Here is a 19,440-nt window from a genome sequence, read left to right as displayed (position 1 = left end):
CATTTGTTGTGAGGATTAACTTGGCATAATTACAACCAGAACAGAATGCTGCTTAGAAGCAAGGATGGAGAGACTACTCTATCACATACTTTGGACGTGTAATCAAGAGGGATCAGTCCCTGGAGAAGGACATCATGCTTGGTAAAGTGTAGGGTCAGCGAAAAAGAGTAAGACCCTTAATGAGATGGATTGACACAGTGGCTGCAACAATGGGCTTATGCATAAGAATGATTGTGAGGATGGCACAGGACCGGGCAGTGTTTCTTTCTGTTGTACATAGGGTCGCTATAAGTGGGAATCGACTTGACGGCACCTACCAACAACAGCAAGATAAGTATTACATAATTGTTAGCTATTATTTATTACTGTATTATCATTTGATTCTTGTTTTTTTTTTTTTTTTTCACTCTAGAAAAGATATCTGATAATGCAGAGAGGAAAAGCACTAAGGCAATATGACTGTCATGGTTGCACATTCTGCTTAACCCAGAAAACAGCATTTGTTTTTCTACATGTGAAAACCAACGGCTGCTAATGACGAGGAAGACAATGAAGACTTTCGGTTTTATCAGACTATGTTGGTCTGAAAACTCAAATCTCTTGCCACAAGTAGAAAACAGCAAACATTTTTGTCACTTCTTGTGCAGGTCTTGGTTCTCATTTTCTATTTACTCTTAACTTGGAGTGATGAGGTGGGCTGGAATGGAATTAGGTTTTCATTCTTTCAAGTATATCTAAGAAATTTCACTCTCAACTATTTTCTACATAGAGTGTTGCTTTTGTTGTTAGGTGTCGTCAAGTTGGTGCTGGCTCATAGCGGCTCCTTGTACAACGACAGAATGAAACACTGCCAGGGCCTGCTCCATCCTCACAATCGTTGCTATATTTGAGCCCATTGTGGCAACTACTGTGTCCCCCACTGAGAAATCCATGTAAAAGAGTTTTGTATCATTTGGTTTATTTGATCATTTTCTCAGCCCTTTGCAGAAAGGTATTTGAGGCAGAGAATTATTTCCATGTAGCTTTATTGATAAATGCAGCTTCGTGCATGACTAAGTACTCACTTATTAAAAGTATTTATATACATACAACAGTATAGGAGCCTTGGTAGTGCAGTGGTTAAGAGCTCAGGCTCCTAACAAAAAGGTTGGCAGTTCGAATTCGCCAGCCACTCCTTGGATACCCTGTTGGGCAGTTCTACCCTGTCCTATAGGGTCGCTGTAAGTCGGAATCAACTCAATGGCACACAACAACAACAAAAGCAATATGGTGATTTTTGCCAAAAAAAATCACCATCTTTCCATCATCCTGACTTCAGCTGTAATTTGCATGACAGGCAAATGTCAAAGAGATCTAAGTGCTCCACACTCTCTAATTCTCATATATTCGAACAGTGATTTCCAAGATTTACTGTGCATAGGAAGCACCTGAGTTCCAACTTAGAATGAAAATACGTTGGCCCTTCTCTCAGAAAATATAATCCAATTCCCAGGATAAAGACCAGGAATTTGACTTTTTAACAAGTATCCCAGTAGATTCTGATGCAGGTACACTGAGGAATATACTTTGAGAAACACTGATCTGATATTTGGCTGGTCTTCAAACTAATGAATTTCTTTGGATGAATAAGAATAGTTTTACTGTAGCTTGGCCCATCTCATGAAAACACGCAGTTATTGTCAACATAGTCTAGTATCAACATTCTCACTTCTATTATATGTTATTATTTTTCTTTAATGTTCATTTATACAGATATAAAATTCTAAAGGGTATCAGCTGTAGTTTCATTCATAAAGCAATCTTCAGAATGGTGGACATGGGTCTGACCACTGTGCAGCTAGGGGAATGCAACTAGTCATTTAATGCGTCTAAAACTCAATCTCCCTAATGACGAAATATGTATAATAAATATTTTGCAAGGTTGTAAGGGTTAAATGACAGAGATTAAGCAGCTAGCACATTTCCAGGGATATAATTAGTCCCTCAAACATTAGTTGAACCTGTAACTTACATGTTGTACAAAATAACCAGTTGAAGTAAAGATATATACTACACAGCACACACAAGGGATTCAATTTCTTTCTAAATTATAGTGTCAGAAACAAAACAAAACAACTGTTTCCCTCCATTTTTTATGCAAACCTTTTATTTGCAGAATGAGCTCACATTTCACTTTGTGGCATCTGAAGGAAAAAGCTACCTGCTCTCAACAATATAAAGCTTCCTCAACCATATCTGCATCTTGTCACTTCAATTTTTCATGCATTTTCTTGTTTCTTTTATAATTCAAAGTATTCTTCTTCCCTGCCCAGTGCTAAGGGCTAGTTTACTGCAATGACAAGCAATGAATGACTGCAAACATTAGGAGAGGGGAAGGGGGGAAGGAAGGCTAGTGATTGAGGGGGAGCCCTGGTGGCACAGTGCTTAAGAGCTCGGCCGCTAACCAAAAGATCGGCAGTTCAAGTCCACCAGCTGCTCTTTGGAAACCCTATGGGGCAGTTCTACCCTGTCCTGTAGGGTCACTATGAATCGGAATTGACCCGATGGCAACGGGTTTGGGTTTCTATTTTTTTAGTGACTGGGGACTTTTCATTCCACTCATTTCATCTTTCTTCATGCACACAGAATTCAAAGAGCCTCAGTGTGCTAGGTTTTTTGTTTCCCCTTCCATGCCATCCCCCTTTTCTCCACCATTCTGAGGAGGTCATGACCAACCTCACCCCATTATTGCACCACTTAGTTATAAAAATCCCACCTCAACTTGTCAAAAGGCTTGTTGGTGTTTATGCTCTCCTAGTTTAAGATGTAGCCAGTAGGCCCTGCCATGTATAAGGTAAACTTAAATAGCAAGCCTTCTTTAAAGGTTCTAATGTGATATTGTGTGGATATAATTTTAATAACTGTATTTAATGTTTAACTATATCAGGCAATATAATTTAGAGTTCTCAGACCTAAAATGGAGGCCAGGTCAGGTGATTTTCTTATTTTATTTTTGATGATGTTACAGGGATTTAAATCAGCGTTCCTAACTAGAAGTTCAATGATCCAGAATTAACTTTCACATTGGCCTCAAATTATCCGCATACACTAAGAGGAAAAATATTATTTCCATTCAGTGTGTAATAAGTTTATCTGTAATAAGGAAAGATAAAGCTAAACTCCAAAATATCTTCACTAACACTTCTCACTTTCCTGCATCAATATAAATTTGTAATAAGGACTAATCTTTCCAAAAAGCAAGTATACTTTGGTAAGATTATGCCTCTCTAACCCCTTCAATCAGGTAATTTAATAAAAACGGCAATATACTGAGTTGTATTTCTATGTGCTGGGCACTATGCTTTAGTTTTGTTCTCTTGAACAAATCTATGAGAGAGACATTGCTATCATTTATTTACAGTTGAGAAAATGTGGCTAAAAGATGTTAACTGACTTTTCCAAAGTCAAGTAGTAGCTAGTAAAACTGGCCCAATGTCTCTGTTTGATTCCATCTCCTGTACCACCCACCCTCCACATTAATCAGCTACTCTTGAAATAGGTGCTTCTAGATGCTGAGAGTTGTTTTTAATCAGTCTGGAGGTGGGAGATTTAGAAACCCTCACAGTCCTCTGGGGAATAGGCAGGAGGAAGTCATAGGAAATCACATCCTCTGCTCATAGGGGGGAAATCCTGGTGGTGTAGTGGTTAAGTGCTACGCCTGTTAACCAAAAGGTCGGCAGCTCGAATCCACCAGGCACTCCTTGGAAACTCTACGGGGCAGTTCTACTCTGTCCTGTAGGGTCGCTATGAGTCAGAATTGACTCGAGGGCACTGGGTATGGTTTTTGGGTTTGGATTCATAGGGGACATGAGATGGAGGCTGACCCAAAATATGCGTTAGCCCTTGCCAATATCTTAGCACAGCTGCAAGAACTAGTTTGGAAAAGCTGTAAGCCATTGCACACTTTTAGTCCCATTGTACCCTAAGTAAGAGAAAAAAACAAAAATGAGGAAGCTGGAGATGAGATGGCAACTGCCTATAATCTTTACTTATTTAATCAACAGCAGGTGTTAGAATTTGGGGTTACAGCATTTTCTTTTTAGGTACCCTCTAAAATGCCTTCTTACACACAAAGGAGTAATATTTCATGTTTTTATGTACGGAACATTTGCTTGATTCAATTCCCTTCTTCCCACCTTCCCACTCAATGTATTAAACAGAGCCCTGGTGGCATAGTGGTTAAGAGCTTGGCTGCTAACCAAAAGGCTGGCAATTCAAATCCACCAGCAGATCCTTGGAAACCTTATGGGGCAGTTCTACTCTGTCCTATAGGGTCTCTGTGAGTTGGAATTGATTTGATGGCAATGGGTTTGGATTATCAAAAAATAGACCATGATTTTATTCTTTTGACTGTTGGAAGCTAGAACTTTCAACTTCATATTAAGAATTTATTTATCTTGATTTTTCATAAAAATACTCAGATGTTGATTGCTTGAGTTATCTTATATGAAATCAGCACACTCAACTGTAATGTAGATGTATGATAATAACTAACATGCCTTAACATTTCCTGAGGGACTTTAAGATGCAACTATGTGCCATTCACTGAGCTAGAACTTATACACATTTTTCTATAATCCTAATGGTCCTAAATGTTGGACATTATCATTTCCTATTGTATGGCTGAGGAATGTAAGTCTCAGAGCTGTTAAGATATCTGTCCAAAGGCACAGAACCTGTGATGTGTGCAGGCACAACAAAACCCATATCTACCTGACCCTAAAGGCTTTATATAACAATAGACTGTGCATAAGACAGGTGAAAGTATAAAGACATGTTAACCAAAAAAATTGTAATATCACCATACATTAAAGCTGGATGTGAAGATATCTTACCCGATAGTAAGTATGCTGTTCGCTGGGCAATACTGCACAGTTACAGCATGAGTTTAACGGGTAAAGAATATATACAAAAATGTCTAGGAGCTGCATTTACAGGACATAGTTTCAATGGAAAGCTTCTAAAGGCACCAAAAATACCGCCTTACAATAGAACTTAAAGGTCAATAGGAACCATTACAGGTGTATCTTTTGAGAAGTAAATTGTTTGCAACGATGAGAACTGATTAATGCCTCTGCTTTGGGTTTTGGAAATGACCTGGAATCTTTTTTTAGGCCAGCTCAGTCTTCAAAAATCAATTCAACCCAGGCTGACAAATGTTGTTCAACTCCTCATTACTATAATTTTCTTTGACTATAGTCCGTCCTTCTACCAAATGATTGCATGTAGTCAGGGAGTTTGGTTTTAAATTATTTTCTACTTCACCATATATAGAAAAGTTCTGGATATATTGTAGATACCAAATATACACATGTTCGTTGATTACAGAAGAGATATGTCATAGAGTGGTGACATCGTAAAACAGAGCATTGTGGGAAGTTATGGGTTGTAGTTTTGGTTTCCTTTCGTGGCCTTGAGTAAATCTCAGTCACTCGGGACTTGGTTTTCTCACCTCTAAGAGGAAGTGCTTTGAACTAGAACACAATCCACAGCATGTTTCCCAGTAACAGACTTTTTAAACTACACTTGGAAAGATTAACATACTCGTAAGCAACACCAAACAAGTCAGCCATTATTTCAACGCAATCATGCAACCACTACCTATGGTATAACAATGCCTTTCAGTATTCTCAGCGCATACTATTCACTTGGCTGACCTTCAGCTTGTGTCTAAGTGGAATGGCTTACTTTCCATACCCCTTTTCTCTTATATTCATGTAGAATGTTCAAGTAAACACGTGATATTTCTCAGATCCAGACTTGACAGGATCTATGCCTCTTATTTCCTCTTAGCAGCAAAGAGTACCCTGCTCTAAGAACCACTTATCTGAAAGATGTCATTGTCAATGCACAAGTACTCTAAACACGATGGCTAAAAAAACACATATTTTTCAGTTTTCATGTGGCGGTCAGAATTTCATGGCACGTCTGTGAAGAGTTTATGATATAACATGTTCAAACTAGGTGAAACTAAATGACCTTTAAATCAGCAGTTCTCAAAACTAGTTTAGTATAAGATTCCTTTCATCTAGTTAACATGTATAATAGGTGGAATTCTTCCCTGTCAGTTGTTCCCTAATTGTCCTCCACAAATAGGAAAAAAATTGCAATGTTATTTTTTCTAAACCTTTGTACATTTTAGATATTGCTAAACCATGTTGAAATCAATGAACAAGCAAAAACTAAAGTTTATTTAAAGACATCTCTTTTTATTCGCTGACACCTATGCTCATTACTTTGATATTATAATTTATACAGCATAAATACATTTTCAATAGGCACACAAGCTAAACACCTAAAAATATATTTTTGTGCTAAATCACATACTATGTGATTGAATTAAATATCCAGATTTTTCCTGATGTTCACCAAAATGTATAGCACCATCCAGGCATTTTTCCGCCAACACTTTTAAGAAGAACTAGTCTAGTTACAGGTAATCCTCATCATACCTCCTGCTTCCTCTTTTCTCTTTGTTTTGGAAGAGGACTGTGCTTCTTAATTTAACATCATCCAATTGAATTATATCCAAGTTTTCATTTATTGTATGTCCAGATAGATGGATTCAAGATTCAATCACATATACAAGGATTTCATGAAAATAATAATAATATAGTAATAACTGCACAGGCTAACCCCTACTGAAAACTTACTGTATTTCAGGGACTATGCTAAACTCTTTTCACAGGTTAACCTATCCGGTCCTTACAACTACTCTCTCAGGTAGGTTCTATGAGTAGTCCTGCTTTCTGCACAGAGAGGATAAGTAATCTGCCTAATGTCACACAATTAACAAGTAATGCATGATATTTAAGTCAATTGCAAAACATTATTACGCTCATTTCCCCCTTAGAAATTAGTAGTTGCTTCTGATACCCCTTAATTGGCTTTGTTTGCTCTCCTCCATTCACACTTAGAACTGTGTTTCAAACTTTCTTTTCAGTTATTTATCCAATTTTGTCTTATATATAATGATTTGTGTATATGACTAGATTATGGGAACATGCCTTTATAACTAATTCACTGTTTCATTGCCTCATGCAATAACTGACTTATTGTAGACATACTCTTAATATGTGATAATGAAAAACATCAAAGACATCTCTAAAGGATTGAAGCTAAGTTCAAACGGATGTTTTGGACTTTCCAGAAAGGAACGTATTTTTAAATATTCAATGTTAAACCAGCTTACTTACATGGATTTTCACTTGATAAAGCAACTGTCATGTACAAGTCAGACAGAAACAAGTGCATACACTTGCACACACACACACACATGCTCATAACACACACGAGAAAACATCATTTTGTTAGAACCACACCCCGATCAGTGTTTTCAGTGATTTTGACTCCCTGATGGGATGGTCAATTCTTCCTTTCGGTAATATGGAGTTTGGTTTAGGTCGATTGCCCAGTCAAATTGTAAATGTTTGTGATGTCCCTATCATTAGTCATAGGGAAAATTTAATCCACAAAGGTAATCCTCAAATAAGTAATTTTATAAAAACTGCTGTTGGAAATAGGCAACAAAAATCCAGAGTTGAAATGTGAAAAGTTGAAACATTTGCTTGTTAATATCTTCTTAGCCTAGGAAAGACATTTCTCTAACCCAGTTATGCACAATGGTACCAATCTTGTTACAAATGAAGGAATGTAAGTACAGTCACAAAAAGAGGCATGTGATAGCCTCACTTTGTGCACTGGGCTTGGCAGAACAAATTTAAATTCAGGGGAGTTAAATTAAGATTGTTTCCCACTTCAACTTTATTTGCTTAGAAGTAAATGTCTTGGGTCCTCATTGTGTGTTTATTGTGATTCTTGTCCTTTCCTCTACCTAAAAAAATCAATTTAATCCTGAGTTAGATTAAGGCACAGATAAACAGGAGCCTGGGACATCTTCAATATTTAGTATTGACTAAAAATAGATTCAAAAGTACATGTGTGGTGTGACTGCTGATAAGAGGGCCCAGGAGAGACCTCTAAGGTGACTCCTAAAGGGAGGACTATAACCGAACATCTGCTTAAAGTTCTTGCTTGATGCAAAACCACCAGAAGTCAGTAGACCTTCACTCCTCCCCTGCCATGCCTCTCTCCCCATTAAGTCATTTAAAACTTAACAAACCAAAGGCATCAAGAGTAGAACCACAGCATAAAGGAACAGAGGTTCAAGAGACTAAAGCACAAGCCTTCTCCAGCTCCCCATGGGTCCCTTTTCACCAATAACTTCTAAAGAGTTTTTCATTCTTTTCAATACCTAGACTACTTCTTTCTGAAGTGAATCTCTGGCTGCCTTGGAATAGCAATTTAATATTTCTCTAGAATGAGGCTATTTAAAAAGCACAGTCAGTCTACTCTGCAGCTATTAAACTGACACATATGTTTGCTTTCTTTGACCACATTTATTTGTGCACAGGTTAAATAGACTGTTGTACTAACTACATTATTCATATCATTAACTTGCATTTTCTGAGTTTAAATGCACTTTATAAGCCAGAGAGACAATATGCCAAGAAATTAAATAGCTCTCTTTAACTCTATACTGTTTGCCAGTAAGACAGAGAGAAATTCTTGGCTATTACTGAAGGTGAACATTAGCTTTCTTTGGAAACAACTAAAGAAACTCTGATTGAAGGCCATCGATGTTGTTCACTATGGTGAAAATTATGGACCTTTTGTGCGTCAGCATCCAAAGTTGCTACAGAAAATGTGGGGAGGAGGAGTAAACAGAAACAGAGAGCTTTTCAAAAATTCATATTTAAAAGGCAGAATAGTTTCAGAGTTTTCACCCCTGTGGCTAGAATACTATTATACAGTGACTCTCCTTTCTCTAATTGCAACATTTATTTCAGATAACACATTACTTTAGAACAGAACTAAAATTTAGATATATTGGAAAGGATAATACCAAGTTATTAAGGAGCTATGACCACAGGAAAAGATGTCAAAACAAATATATTTTTGCATCGAGTCTCAGCTCCATATTCCCCACACTATGAAAAGAACTTGATAATAAAAGACAAGTGACATCACCCAAAAGCTATAGGAAAAACTGGCAGCTGCCACCCTCTGCAAATGAATTCAACGCAATCTATGCATGTGAAATTTCATTTGCTTCGCATGCAGGACCACTGACTAAGAAACTAAGTTAACAGACATCTTTGGCTAGAAAATCCCTGTTATGGGTGGCCATAGCAAGAAAATAAGCTTACCTCTACTAATGCAACAGTTCTTGCAAACCTGTTCAGTTTAGGCTCTAGCTTGCTCATTAACCATATGCTTACAAAAACTCTTAAATATTGCAAAGAGAATGGCCTTCTGTTAGAGAACATTAGAACATAATCTCTTCTTGCAAAATGATGTATTGAGAGTACCATATTCATTTTGAAATTTGCTCACACTCACAAATACTCTGGGTATCCAGTAAAATAAACTGCTATAGAATAATCACACTAACAAGATGTGCCACTGATTGTGAAGGTTTCACTTTTTCAACTCCAGCAGGCTCGTTATGATGACTCAGCGGTTGAAAGTCAATTTAAAGAAGAACATGTCACAATTTTCACATACAATGAACATTGCAGAAGTTTCATATCTAAAGTTAACTAGGGGTTACTACTCTAATTTTTGTTCTAATAAATGTGTTGACTATTTCCAAGAATTTATCCTTGTAGAAATTAACATTTTCATAAAAAGGGATGTGATGGCTCTTTGTCCTTGTCTTACATAACCAACCTCAAAACTTGGTAAGCTAGGTACTACAGAGCTTTCTGAGAAACTTTTTAATTACAGCATCTTTAAAAAGCAAATGTATATTTGAAACACTAGGAATTTTCACTGTCTTTAAAACTACTCTGGGCTAGGTTTCCATTATTTAAATATTTACTATTTTAGGCATATGTTGACAGGCATTTATGGTAAGTGTCCAAACTTTGAAAATCTCTCTTTCCCAGAAAAATCAACACATAATTATTAATCTGCAACACGAGAGTTCAGAGTAAACGGGAAGAAGCTTCAAAGAATAACTGCATTGAGCTGTTTAGAGCTAACCACAAATATTAAGATATTCTCTGTAACTGGAACAAATTATTACGATACTGGGGAGCAAAGTGGTTTTCTCTAAAGTCATCTGCATTTTATGAAACAAAGTGGTAAGTAAACCTTAGGGGAAATAAAGAACCATAACTCACATGAAATTTTAACCTGAGGAAGTCACCTGGGCTTTGTGTGCAAGGAAAGACTAAATTCAGAAACTATTGGGGCTAAATCAAATAGTCCCACACTGAAAAGAAAGTTTGGCTACATGGCCCTGAAAGAGGTGTGTAGACAAGGAATGGGCTCAAGAATTTTACTGTCTCAATTCTTCAGTGATAATGAGCTTTCCTCAACCTTCTTAATTTCAGAATTAGATATAACCTTATTTCCCATCTTCGTGTTCCATCACATGCATGACCAGATGTTTCTATTCATGTAAATGTGAAAGGAACCTCATCCTGTGTGGGTTATTTTATTTTATGGTAGCCAAGGGAAAGAAGTTTCTGCCAATATGATACTAAGGGGCTGTAGAATAAAGACAGCCCTGGGCAAGGAAACAGGCCACCTTTGTGCTGCTCTTGTGGAAGAAGAAAGCAAGCCCATCACCAACTTTGGGACTTGATCAACAGTGGGGCGTCACAAAACTTCTCTCAATCACTGCATTTTAAACCTCCACTAAAAATAGCTCCTCTGTGCTTGGGCTTAAAGTCCCATCTTCAGCCAGTGATGAAGCACAGTACCTAATTGTTTCTGACCAGGGTCTCTGCATCAGCACTCTGAGAGTGTCTTCTAACTTTTAGTCGCTTTGTGTGCTCTTTAATTAGACCTGCTCACAAGACAGCCAACTGAAAATGCAAGATTCCCTCACCACTAAGCCTACTCAAGACGTTAAAATGGGTCATTTTAGGAGTCCAGGAACTTTTGTACATGGTTTAGAATCTTCCAGGTTCAATCCATTTTCTCAGGTTCTCTGCACCTTAAAATCAGACACACTTGGGGGGATGGGGCACTGTGACTATTAAGACAGTTCCAGTGTAAGAACACTGCCTGGTGACAATTCCTTCCTTCTCTATTTCCTTTATTTATTTTGGTCTCTCCGTTAACTATGTTTGCTACTACTAGGGCTGAAGGGACGCATGTTATCTTAAGAAGGAAAATCTTAGTTCCCGGACTGGGAGTAGTCCTGAGACTTTCTTCAAGGGACTGGGATAACTAGAAAAGGCTTTGCTCTCCCCTGGAGGATTTCAGAGCCTGAATCATAGATAGACAGGCCCTCTAACTTCGGCGAGAAATGCAAACAGCTGAAGTGTTTGTCCTTGGACCCCACTGGTGACCTACAGCCTCACACGGCGGCGCCCCTTGCTCAGTTCACTCACGCTCCTGGACTCACCTGGTGCTGAGGACCAGCGCCGGCAGGAGAGGCAGCAAGTAGTGCGCTGGGCTGAATTTCATGCTGTCGCCTGCCGGGGTCCTCCTTCCCTCGCTGCCTTCGCTCTCTCGCCTTCTCAGAGTCCTGTCGCTCCTCGGTGCCCCGCTCTGTCCCTGTCCCTGACCAGCGATGAGCCCCCACCAGCGGCTGACAGACTGAGATGGACAAACGGAATGACGATTCGCGAAGGCTTGAGCTGGGAGCGAGAAGTGAGCTCCAGGAGTGATGTCACCGGCGAGGCGAGCCCTGCCCGGGATTGTTCGGCGCCGCTGCTCTCGACCCCGGAGGGCGCGTTGTCACTTGGCGCTGGAGGCGACGGCGCGAGAGGGAGGGGGTGCCCGGCGGCTGCCCCGAGTGCTCCCGTCACCGGGCTGCACACCGGCCCGGGCTGGTCGTTTACTCCCGCTTCTCCCGAGGATGGCGAGGGGCGGGGCGGGGGTGAGGAGAAATCTAATCTGCCAGCAATTGAACAGGCGTACTCAGCAAGAAGTGAGACCCAATTCACTGGGAAAGACTATCAGACGCTTAGAGTCGCAGGCAGGTGTCCCTCACCTGATTAAACAGTGTTTGGAAGAAAAGCGCTCTGGAGAGGTTGTTTAAAATACTGTTCTGTTTAGAAATGCATAATGATCCGCCTGATGTGGATGGAAGGATAGTAGCAGAAGTGAGCAGCGTCCAGAAATGTATCCTGAGCCCATAATGCCATTACAAGCCTCTTCACTGACAAACGTGGACTATAAAGAGGTTTCAGAGCCGTTAGGATGCCTCCTGCTTCCTGGGTTTTGAAGATTTCTGATTTTCCTGTGATTTCAATCTGTCTGCTCCTACCAGCAGCTGGTAGTGGCATGGGAGCTGATGACCCAAGGTCACGCAACTGAAAGGGTCCTTTTCCTTAGGTGAAACTAATCAGGGTGACATAAGTGAAAAGAAATGCATCAAAATGTTAACAGTAATTAACTCAGAGTTGTGGGATTGATACGAAATGGGTTTTGTTTTCTATATTTTACAAATCTGCTATAATGAACATCCAATAGTCAATTATCTGTATTTTCAAAAAAAGAAAAATGAAATAACACAACTCATCCAAGTTAACATTTTACAAAAGCAATTCTGGGAACCAGAACCAACTTCACCTACTGAGGTTTTCAATCCTAGGATTTTTATAACATAGTATATTTTTGATATTCTGGCTGAAAATCCTGGTTAAATAACTGTTGATAAAAAACACTTCACAACAACCATCATAGAGAACCTTGAGAAATAAGAAATAATATTATCCCTATTGTAGAGATGAAGAAACTGACACCCATCAAGATCTGAGTTTGATTTTTTTGGTAAGCAAAATACTGGATTCTCCTAAATCATAAGCAAATCCTCCTATTGGCTGGACCACCACATCTAGTACAGTGATTGATAAAAATCAGGTGTCCAAAAAGGTTGTGATATACCCAAGACTCCAAAGGACAGAAATCAGCTGATCTTCAGGAATTCATATTCAGAGGAATCAGTTCATATTTCATGTCTCAGAGGCAAACCATTTACAGTAAAATTTAGATGAAGTAGCCCTTTTAAATTCATTTTTGAAGATATTATTTGTAGGGAAAAACATTTGTTGTAAAGCTCTATTTTCAACAGGATACAAGTTTAAAAAGTTAACCATCTTTTTTTTTTAAAATGGGATTGACATTTAAGGCATTCATACATAACAGATACTGTTGAAAAATAGACTAGTAAGAGCTTTTGCAAACGGAATACTAGCTCCTTGAGCAATAGAAAGATATACAACAGATATAACTGGGAATATACAAATCAACCCCCTTTGAATTACATGTCATTTACAAAGAAAAATAACACTACATTTTCTAAAAAACAGAACTCTGTCTCCAAGGGAAAACTTGTCTTTCAATTTGTTCCTGTCAAAGTTTTCTAACAATAGTTTTCCTCTTTAGTTTGGAAGGTGATCATTTGAGTTGTATACTCAACAAAGACATATAGCTACTTGGTAATTAAAAAAAAAAAAATGTATACAGTACTGGGAAATAGCACTCATATTTATGAAACACATTTTTGTCTACCTAACAAGTTTGTGTTCAGTATCTTATGTCCTAATTATAGTAGTCAAGTGTACTAGCCGTTTCTATTATTATTCTCTTTTGCAGTTGAGATGGCAGACTCAGAGCTGGCAAGTAACTTGCCCAAGGTCACTAAGTAGTTTAGTGGAGATGGCATTCAAATTCAATCTTCATTACACCAAAACTTTAACTTTCTTGAGGAAAACTTGTTTATACCTATGTAAGAAAAGACTTTCCCCAATTGAAACTTTACTACTTTTAACTACAATACACCAAAGATGATAACCAGACTACCCTAGGTTGTCAACCAAGAAAGGGAACAATCAGAATGAACGTTCCTTAGACTGTGTTTCGTAATTCTGTTGTGCCTCTACACTGGATATTCATAAACAACCACAAGGTTTGTTGGCCTCTTGTCCATTTTCTGCAAGCAGAACAAAGTAATCTAACTTAGAAATGCATGGGAGTATCAGGGAAGCACAGCTTAGAAGGTGAACCTAAGTGAGGTTTTGGAAACTCCTGCAGATTTAGAAGATTAAAGTATTATATTCTTAATTCTAGTAGAGATCTGCCTTTCAGCAAAAGTCTTTCTTCTTGGGAAATTAAAGGACCGTAAGTCTTCAAGATGTTTATCTATATTTTATTGACTATGCAAAGGCATTTGATGTGTGGATCATAAGAAATTACAGATAACATTGCAAAGAATAGAAATTCCAGAACACTTAATTGTGCTCCTGAGGAATCTGTACATAGATCAAAAGGCAGTTGTTCAAACAGAACAAGGGATACTGCATGGTTTAAAGTCAAGAAAGGTGTGCTTCAGGGTTGTATCCTTTCACCATATTTATTCAATCTGTATGCTGAGCAAATAATCTGAGAAGCTGAACTATATGAAGAAGAACGGGGCATCAGGATTGGAGGAAGACTCTTTAACAACCTGCATTAGGCAGATGACAAAACCTTGCTTGATGAAAGTGAAGAGGACTTGAAGCACTTATTAATGAAGATCAAAGACCACAGCCCTCAATATGGATTACACCTCAACATAAAGAAAATGAAAATCCTTACAACTGGACCGATAAGTAACATCATGATAAATGGAGAAAATACTGACGTCATCAAGGATTTCATTCTACCTCGATCCACAATCAATGCCCATGGAAGCAGCAGCCAAGAAATCAAATGACATATTACATTGGGAAAAGCTGCTGCAAAAGACCTCTTAAAAGTGTTAAAAAGCAAAGATGTCACTTTAAGGAGTAAGGTGCGCCTGACCCAAGCCATGATGTTTTCAGTCACCTCATATGTATGTGAAAGGTGGACAATGAATAAGGAATACTGAAGAAGAATTGATGCCTTTGAATTATGCTGTTGACGAAGAATATTGACTATACAATGGATTGCCAGAAGAACAAACAAATCTGTCCTGGAAGAAGTACAGCAAGAATGCTCATTAGAAGCAAGGATGGTAAGATTTCGTCTCACATATTTATTGGACATGTTATCAGCAGGGGCCTGTCCCTGGAGAAGGACATCATGCTTGGTAAAGTAGAGGAGCAGTGAAAAAGAGAAAGACCCTCAACCAGATGGATTGACACAGTGGCTACAACAATGGGCTCAAGCATACCAGTGGTTGTGAGGATGGCACAGGATAGGGCAGTGTTTCATTCTGTTGTACACAGTGTCCCTATGAGTCAGAACTGACTCTATGGCACCCAACAACAACAACAACAAAGTCTTCACCACCCATGACATTCTATCTGCACTGTCACAAGAAAACTTACATTCAGAATTTATTTTATGGCTTCAAAGAGTTGGTATGTGCATTTTAAAGATCCAGTAGTGCAGAGAGTAGTTTCACTTAGCTGACGCCACTTGTCATACACTGAAACCCAACATTGGGCTCAGCAAAAGTTGTTAGGAGAAATTACACCCCAGCCTGCTGGATGCAGGATATCAAGAAATCCCAGAAAGTTACACTGAGTCTGTAGTCTCCATAAAGTGCTGAGACTGAAAGACATGCAGACTTTTTTTAAAATAGCTTTATTGAGATTTACTTCAGATACTAAAAAAAAAAAAAAAACAAAACAAAAAAAAAACTCCATTTTAAAGTGTACAATTCAGGGGTTTTTAGTAAATCCACGGGTTATGAAATCATCATACTGTCTAATTCCAAAATATTTTCATCACCGCCAAAAGAAACACCGTGTCCATTAGCAGTCAATCACCATTCTTCCCCATCCTCTAATCTAATTTCTGTCTCAGTGGATATGCCTATTCTTGATATTCCATATAAATTGAATCATATAGCATGAAGTCTTACATGATTGGTTCCTTTGACAAGCACGTTTCAGGGTTCATCCATGTTGTCACAAATGTTAGTAATTCATTCCTTTTTATTGCCTAAGAATATTCTATTGTACGGCTATACTATTGTTTATTTATCCAAATAATGTTCCAATGTGTGGATATACCAACTTTTGTGGTATCCATTCATCAGCTGGAGGTCATTTGTTGTTCTTTGTCCACATTTTGGTTTGGCTATTATAAACAATGTTGTTATGAACATGACTATACAAGTTTTTGTGTGAACGTATGTTTTTAATTCTCTTGGGTATATACCTAGAAGTAGAATTGATGGATCATATGGTAACTATTTTACATAATTTAAGGCTCGTCAAGGCCATCATCTCCTTCTAGAATACTTTTCCTAGCTTATCTGTCATCCGAAACTCAGTGAGGTCTTCCTTTGCTGAGTTTCACAGCATGTGCTGGATTGCCTTGATATTACACTTATAATACTATAATGTAACTATGTGCTTCTATACTTCTCTTCCTAACTTAAAAATAAGAGAGGGATATTTCTCACTTTTTTCTGTGCTAAGGAAGACAAGGATAGTGTGATAATATATTTGTTTATATACAGTATTTTTTAAGTCAGTGATTAATGTTATTTAGATATCTGTAGACCTGGGGGTTGAAGAACTAAAAAAAAAAAAAATGATTAACATGGTACACTGAAAGTGTTTCCTGTATTCATACTTTTTTTCTTTGCTAATTAAGACCATTTACAAGGGAATTTCCACTAATAAGGTCAATTACTTATTTAAAAAAAAATTGTCATCGAGTCAATTCAGACTCACAGGGGTATAATATAATGTTAATAAAGATGTTTGTGCTTCTGTGTTTCATGAAAAACAAAACAAAAACAGCAAAAACAAAATTAAACAAAAAGAACCAAACCCTATACAGTCTTGTTCTTTTGAGCCTTCTTCACTGAATGACTTTGATCCACTGAATTCCCCCACCTCCTTGATATGTCATCCTGCTGGTTCATAAGAATGGTGAGAAGTCTGTGTGAAAGCCTTCCCGTGAGATTTCTCCAGGAAAAAAAAGAGCTCAGGGATCTCTTTTACCTTCACTATGTTTATTACCCTGGAAACAATCTGTGTCTTTCTTTCTGCTAGCATCACCCTGTGTGTGTGTGAGTTATCTTGGGACTGGGTTTATTCATATGAAGAAAGAAACAGACAAGCACAACAATGAAGAAAACAGTTACTCTGCTTCCATTTATCCAAATGCAGAAGATGCACTGTAAATTTGCTTTTGGCAGACAATGATAGCGAGAATTCACCAGGGTACTGATATATCAACGAATCCTTTTGTAAAGTGAAGAAGTCTTTATAATAAGCATAGCAATACCTTAAAGTAATTTTTAAGCTTATTTTATATTTTCATATTTTGTAGTATTATCTGCAAATGAATCTGCTCTGCCTAAATGATCCACTCACTGGATCAGTTAAATGCCGCCTATACTTTCAATCAATAGTATGTATTATTTTCTGGGATTAAGTGTATGTTTCCTTTTTCCACACACATTTGTCTGTCTCTCAGTGGATTGCTTAGCACAGATAAATTTAAGACCCAATTTAATTCCCCTTCTATGACTATTTTTCATTATGAAACCACTGCTAAACCATGATTACTAGTGCATGGCTTACTCTTGTTCACTGTATCTGACATTGGACATATGGTTTTCAAAGATAGCCTCTCAACCACTATTATATATGACATAAAAATATAATAAATGACAAGATTTCTGCTTCCAGGAGTAATTAGTACGAGATTTCTCCCTCCAACTATAAACAAATACAAATTTAGAAAACAAAAAATTATGAGGTGACTCTTTTCAAGCATTGGGAAAGAGGAAGAGTGGGATCATAGAAAGAAAGCCCATGCTCACAACAGCTTTCTAAAGAGGCATTGTAACTACCATGGTTCAGAAAGCTGGAACCCAAGTGAAACATAGCCTCACTGAACTGAGGAGGCAGAAACCAAAGTTCTGCTGACCTGCTACAGTGTTTGGCATTTGTGGGAAAGAGTACAACAGAAGGAGAAGCTTTACAGAAACCCCCTAAAAGTCTCCATGTGGTTCAAAATGGGTCCTTGGACAAGGGCTATGCCATACTGGCACAGAGCAGGACACTGAATGGCCTAGTACTGCTAACTTGCAGCAGCAGTGAGAGTGACAGTAGAAAAGAGATACCAGAGCTTGTGCACTACTGGGAGATGTTGGAATTCTGATTCATCCAAAGTGGAGAAGCTGCAAGAGCACTTCATGGGCACCTCAAGCATTCACCTGAGATTCCAGAGAGACCAGGCTATAGAAGTAAGGGCCATGCTTTAATGTAAGTGATAGGTCCCAGAACTAAGGACAAAGGTGACATGGACTCATTATTAATAATAATAAATGCTTGATAGTATCAAAAGTAATAGTAATTTAACCACCTACAGAGAAAAAAAATCAACATCAAATAAGCAAACATGATATAGTGTCAAATCCCTACGCATACCCTGTAAAATATTTTGTTGTTGTATGCCGTTAAATCGATTCCAACTCATAGCGACCTTATGGAACAGAGTAGAATGGCCCCATAGGGTGTCCTAGGCTGAAATTTTTATAGCAGCAGATTGCCAGATCTTTTCTCCCATGGACTAGCTAGTGGGTTAGAACTACCAAACTTTCAGTTAGCCACTGAGCACTTAACCACTGTACTACCAAAGCATATGAAGTAAGGAAACGTACTCATATTTAAGAATAAAGAATTTAAAACAAAATCCACCATAAAAGACAAAGAAGTTCATTATATAATGATTAAAGGGACAATCCAGCATGAAGACATAACCATAATAAACATCTACACACCCAATGACAGGGCTCCAAAATACATAAAACAAACTCTAACAGCACTGAAAAGAGAAATTGATAGTTCCACAATAATAGTAGGAGACTTCAACACACCACTCTCAGTAAAGGACAGAACAACTAAGAAGAAACTCAACAAAGACACACAAGATCTAAAGGGCACAATCAGCCAACTTGACCTCATAGACATATATAGAACATTCCACTCAACAGCTGCAAAGTACACATTCTTTTCCAATGCACATGGACTGCTGTCCAGAATAGATCACATCTTAAGCCACAAAGCAACCCTCAATAAAATCCAAAACACTGAGATATTACAAAGTATCTTCTCAGATCACAATGCCATCAAAGTAGAAATTAACAATAGAAAGAAAAAGAAAAAAAAATCAAATACATGGAAACTGAATTACACAGTGCTTACAAACCCCTGGGTAATAGAGGAAATCAGAGATGGAATAAAAAAATTCCTAGAATCAAACGAGAATGAAAACACATCATACCAAAACCTTTGGGACACAGCAAAGGCAGTCCTCAGAGGACAATTTATAGCAATAGATGCACACATCAAACAAGAAGAAAGGGACAAAATCAAAAAATTAACTACACAACTCGAACAAACTGAAAGAGAACAGCAAAAGAAGCCCACAGCCACCAGAAGG

At 38.0% G+C, this 19,440-nt stretch overlaps 1 protein-coding gene across 1 annotated transcript in view; it reads right to left on the bottom strand.

Moving 5' to 3' along the window:
- The window catches only part of LUZP2 (leucine zipper protein 2), a 548,883-nt gene extending 537,254 nt beyond the window's left edge, over positions 1-11,629 (bottom strand). Inside the window, exon 1 of the mRNA XM_012557421.2 lies at positions 11,462-11,629. Within this exon, the coding sequence (XP_012412875.1) occupies positions 11,462-11,523 (62 nt within the window). The 5' untranslated portion in view covers positions 11,524-11,629. The remainder of the gene's footprint in view (positions 1-11,461) is intronic.
- Positions 11,630-19,440: the final 7,811 nt, after the last annotated feature.

Source organism: Trichechus manatus, unplaced genomic scaffold (assembly GCF_000243295.1).
Source record: "Trichechus manatus latirostris isolate Lorelei unplaced genomic scaffold, TriManLat1.0 scaffold00006, whole genome shotgun sequence".
Lineage (NCBI taxonomy): Eukaryota > Metazoa > Chordata > Mammalia > Sirenia > Trichechidae > Trichechus > Trichechus manatus.
This window is presented reverse-complemented; position numbering and strand designations above follow the sequence as displayed.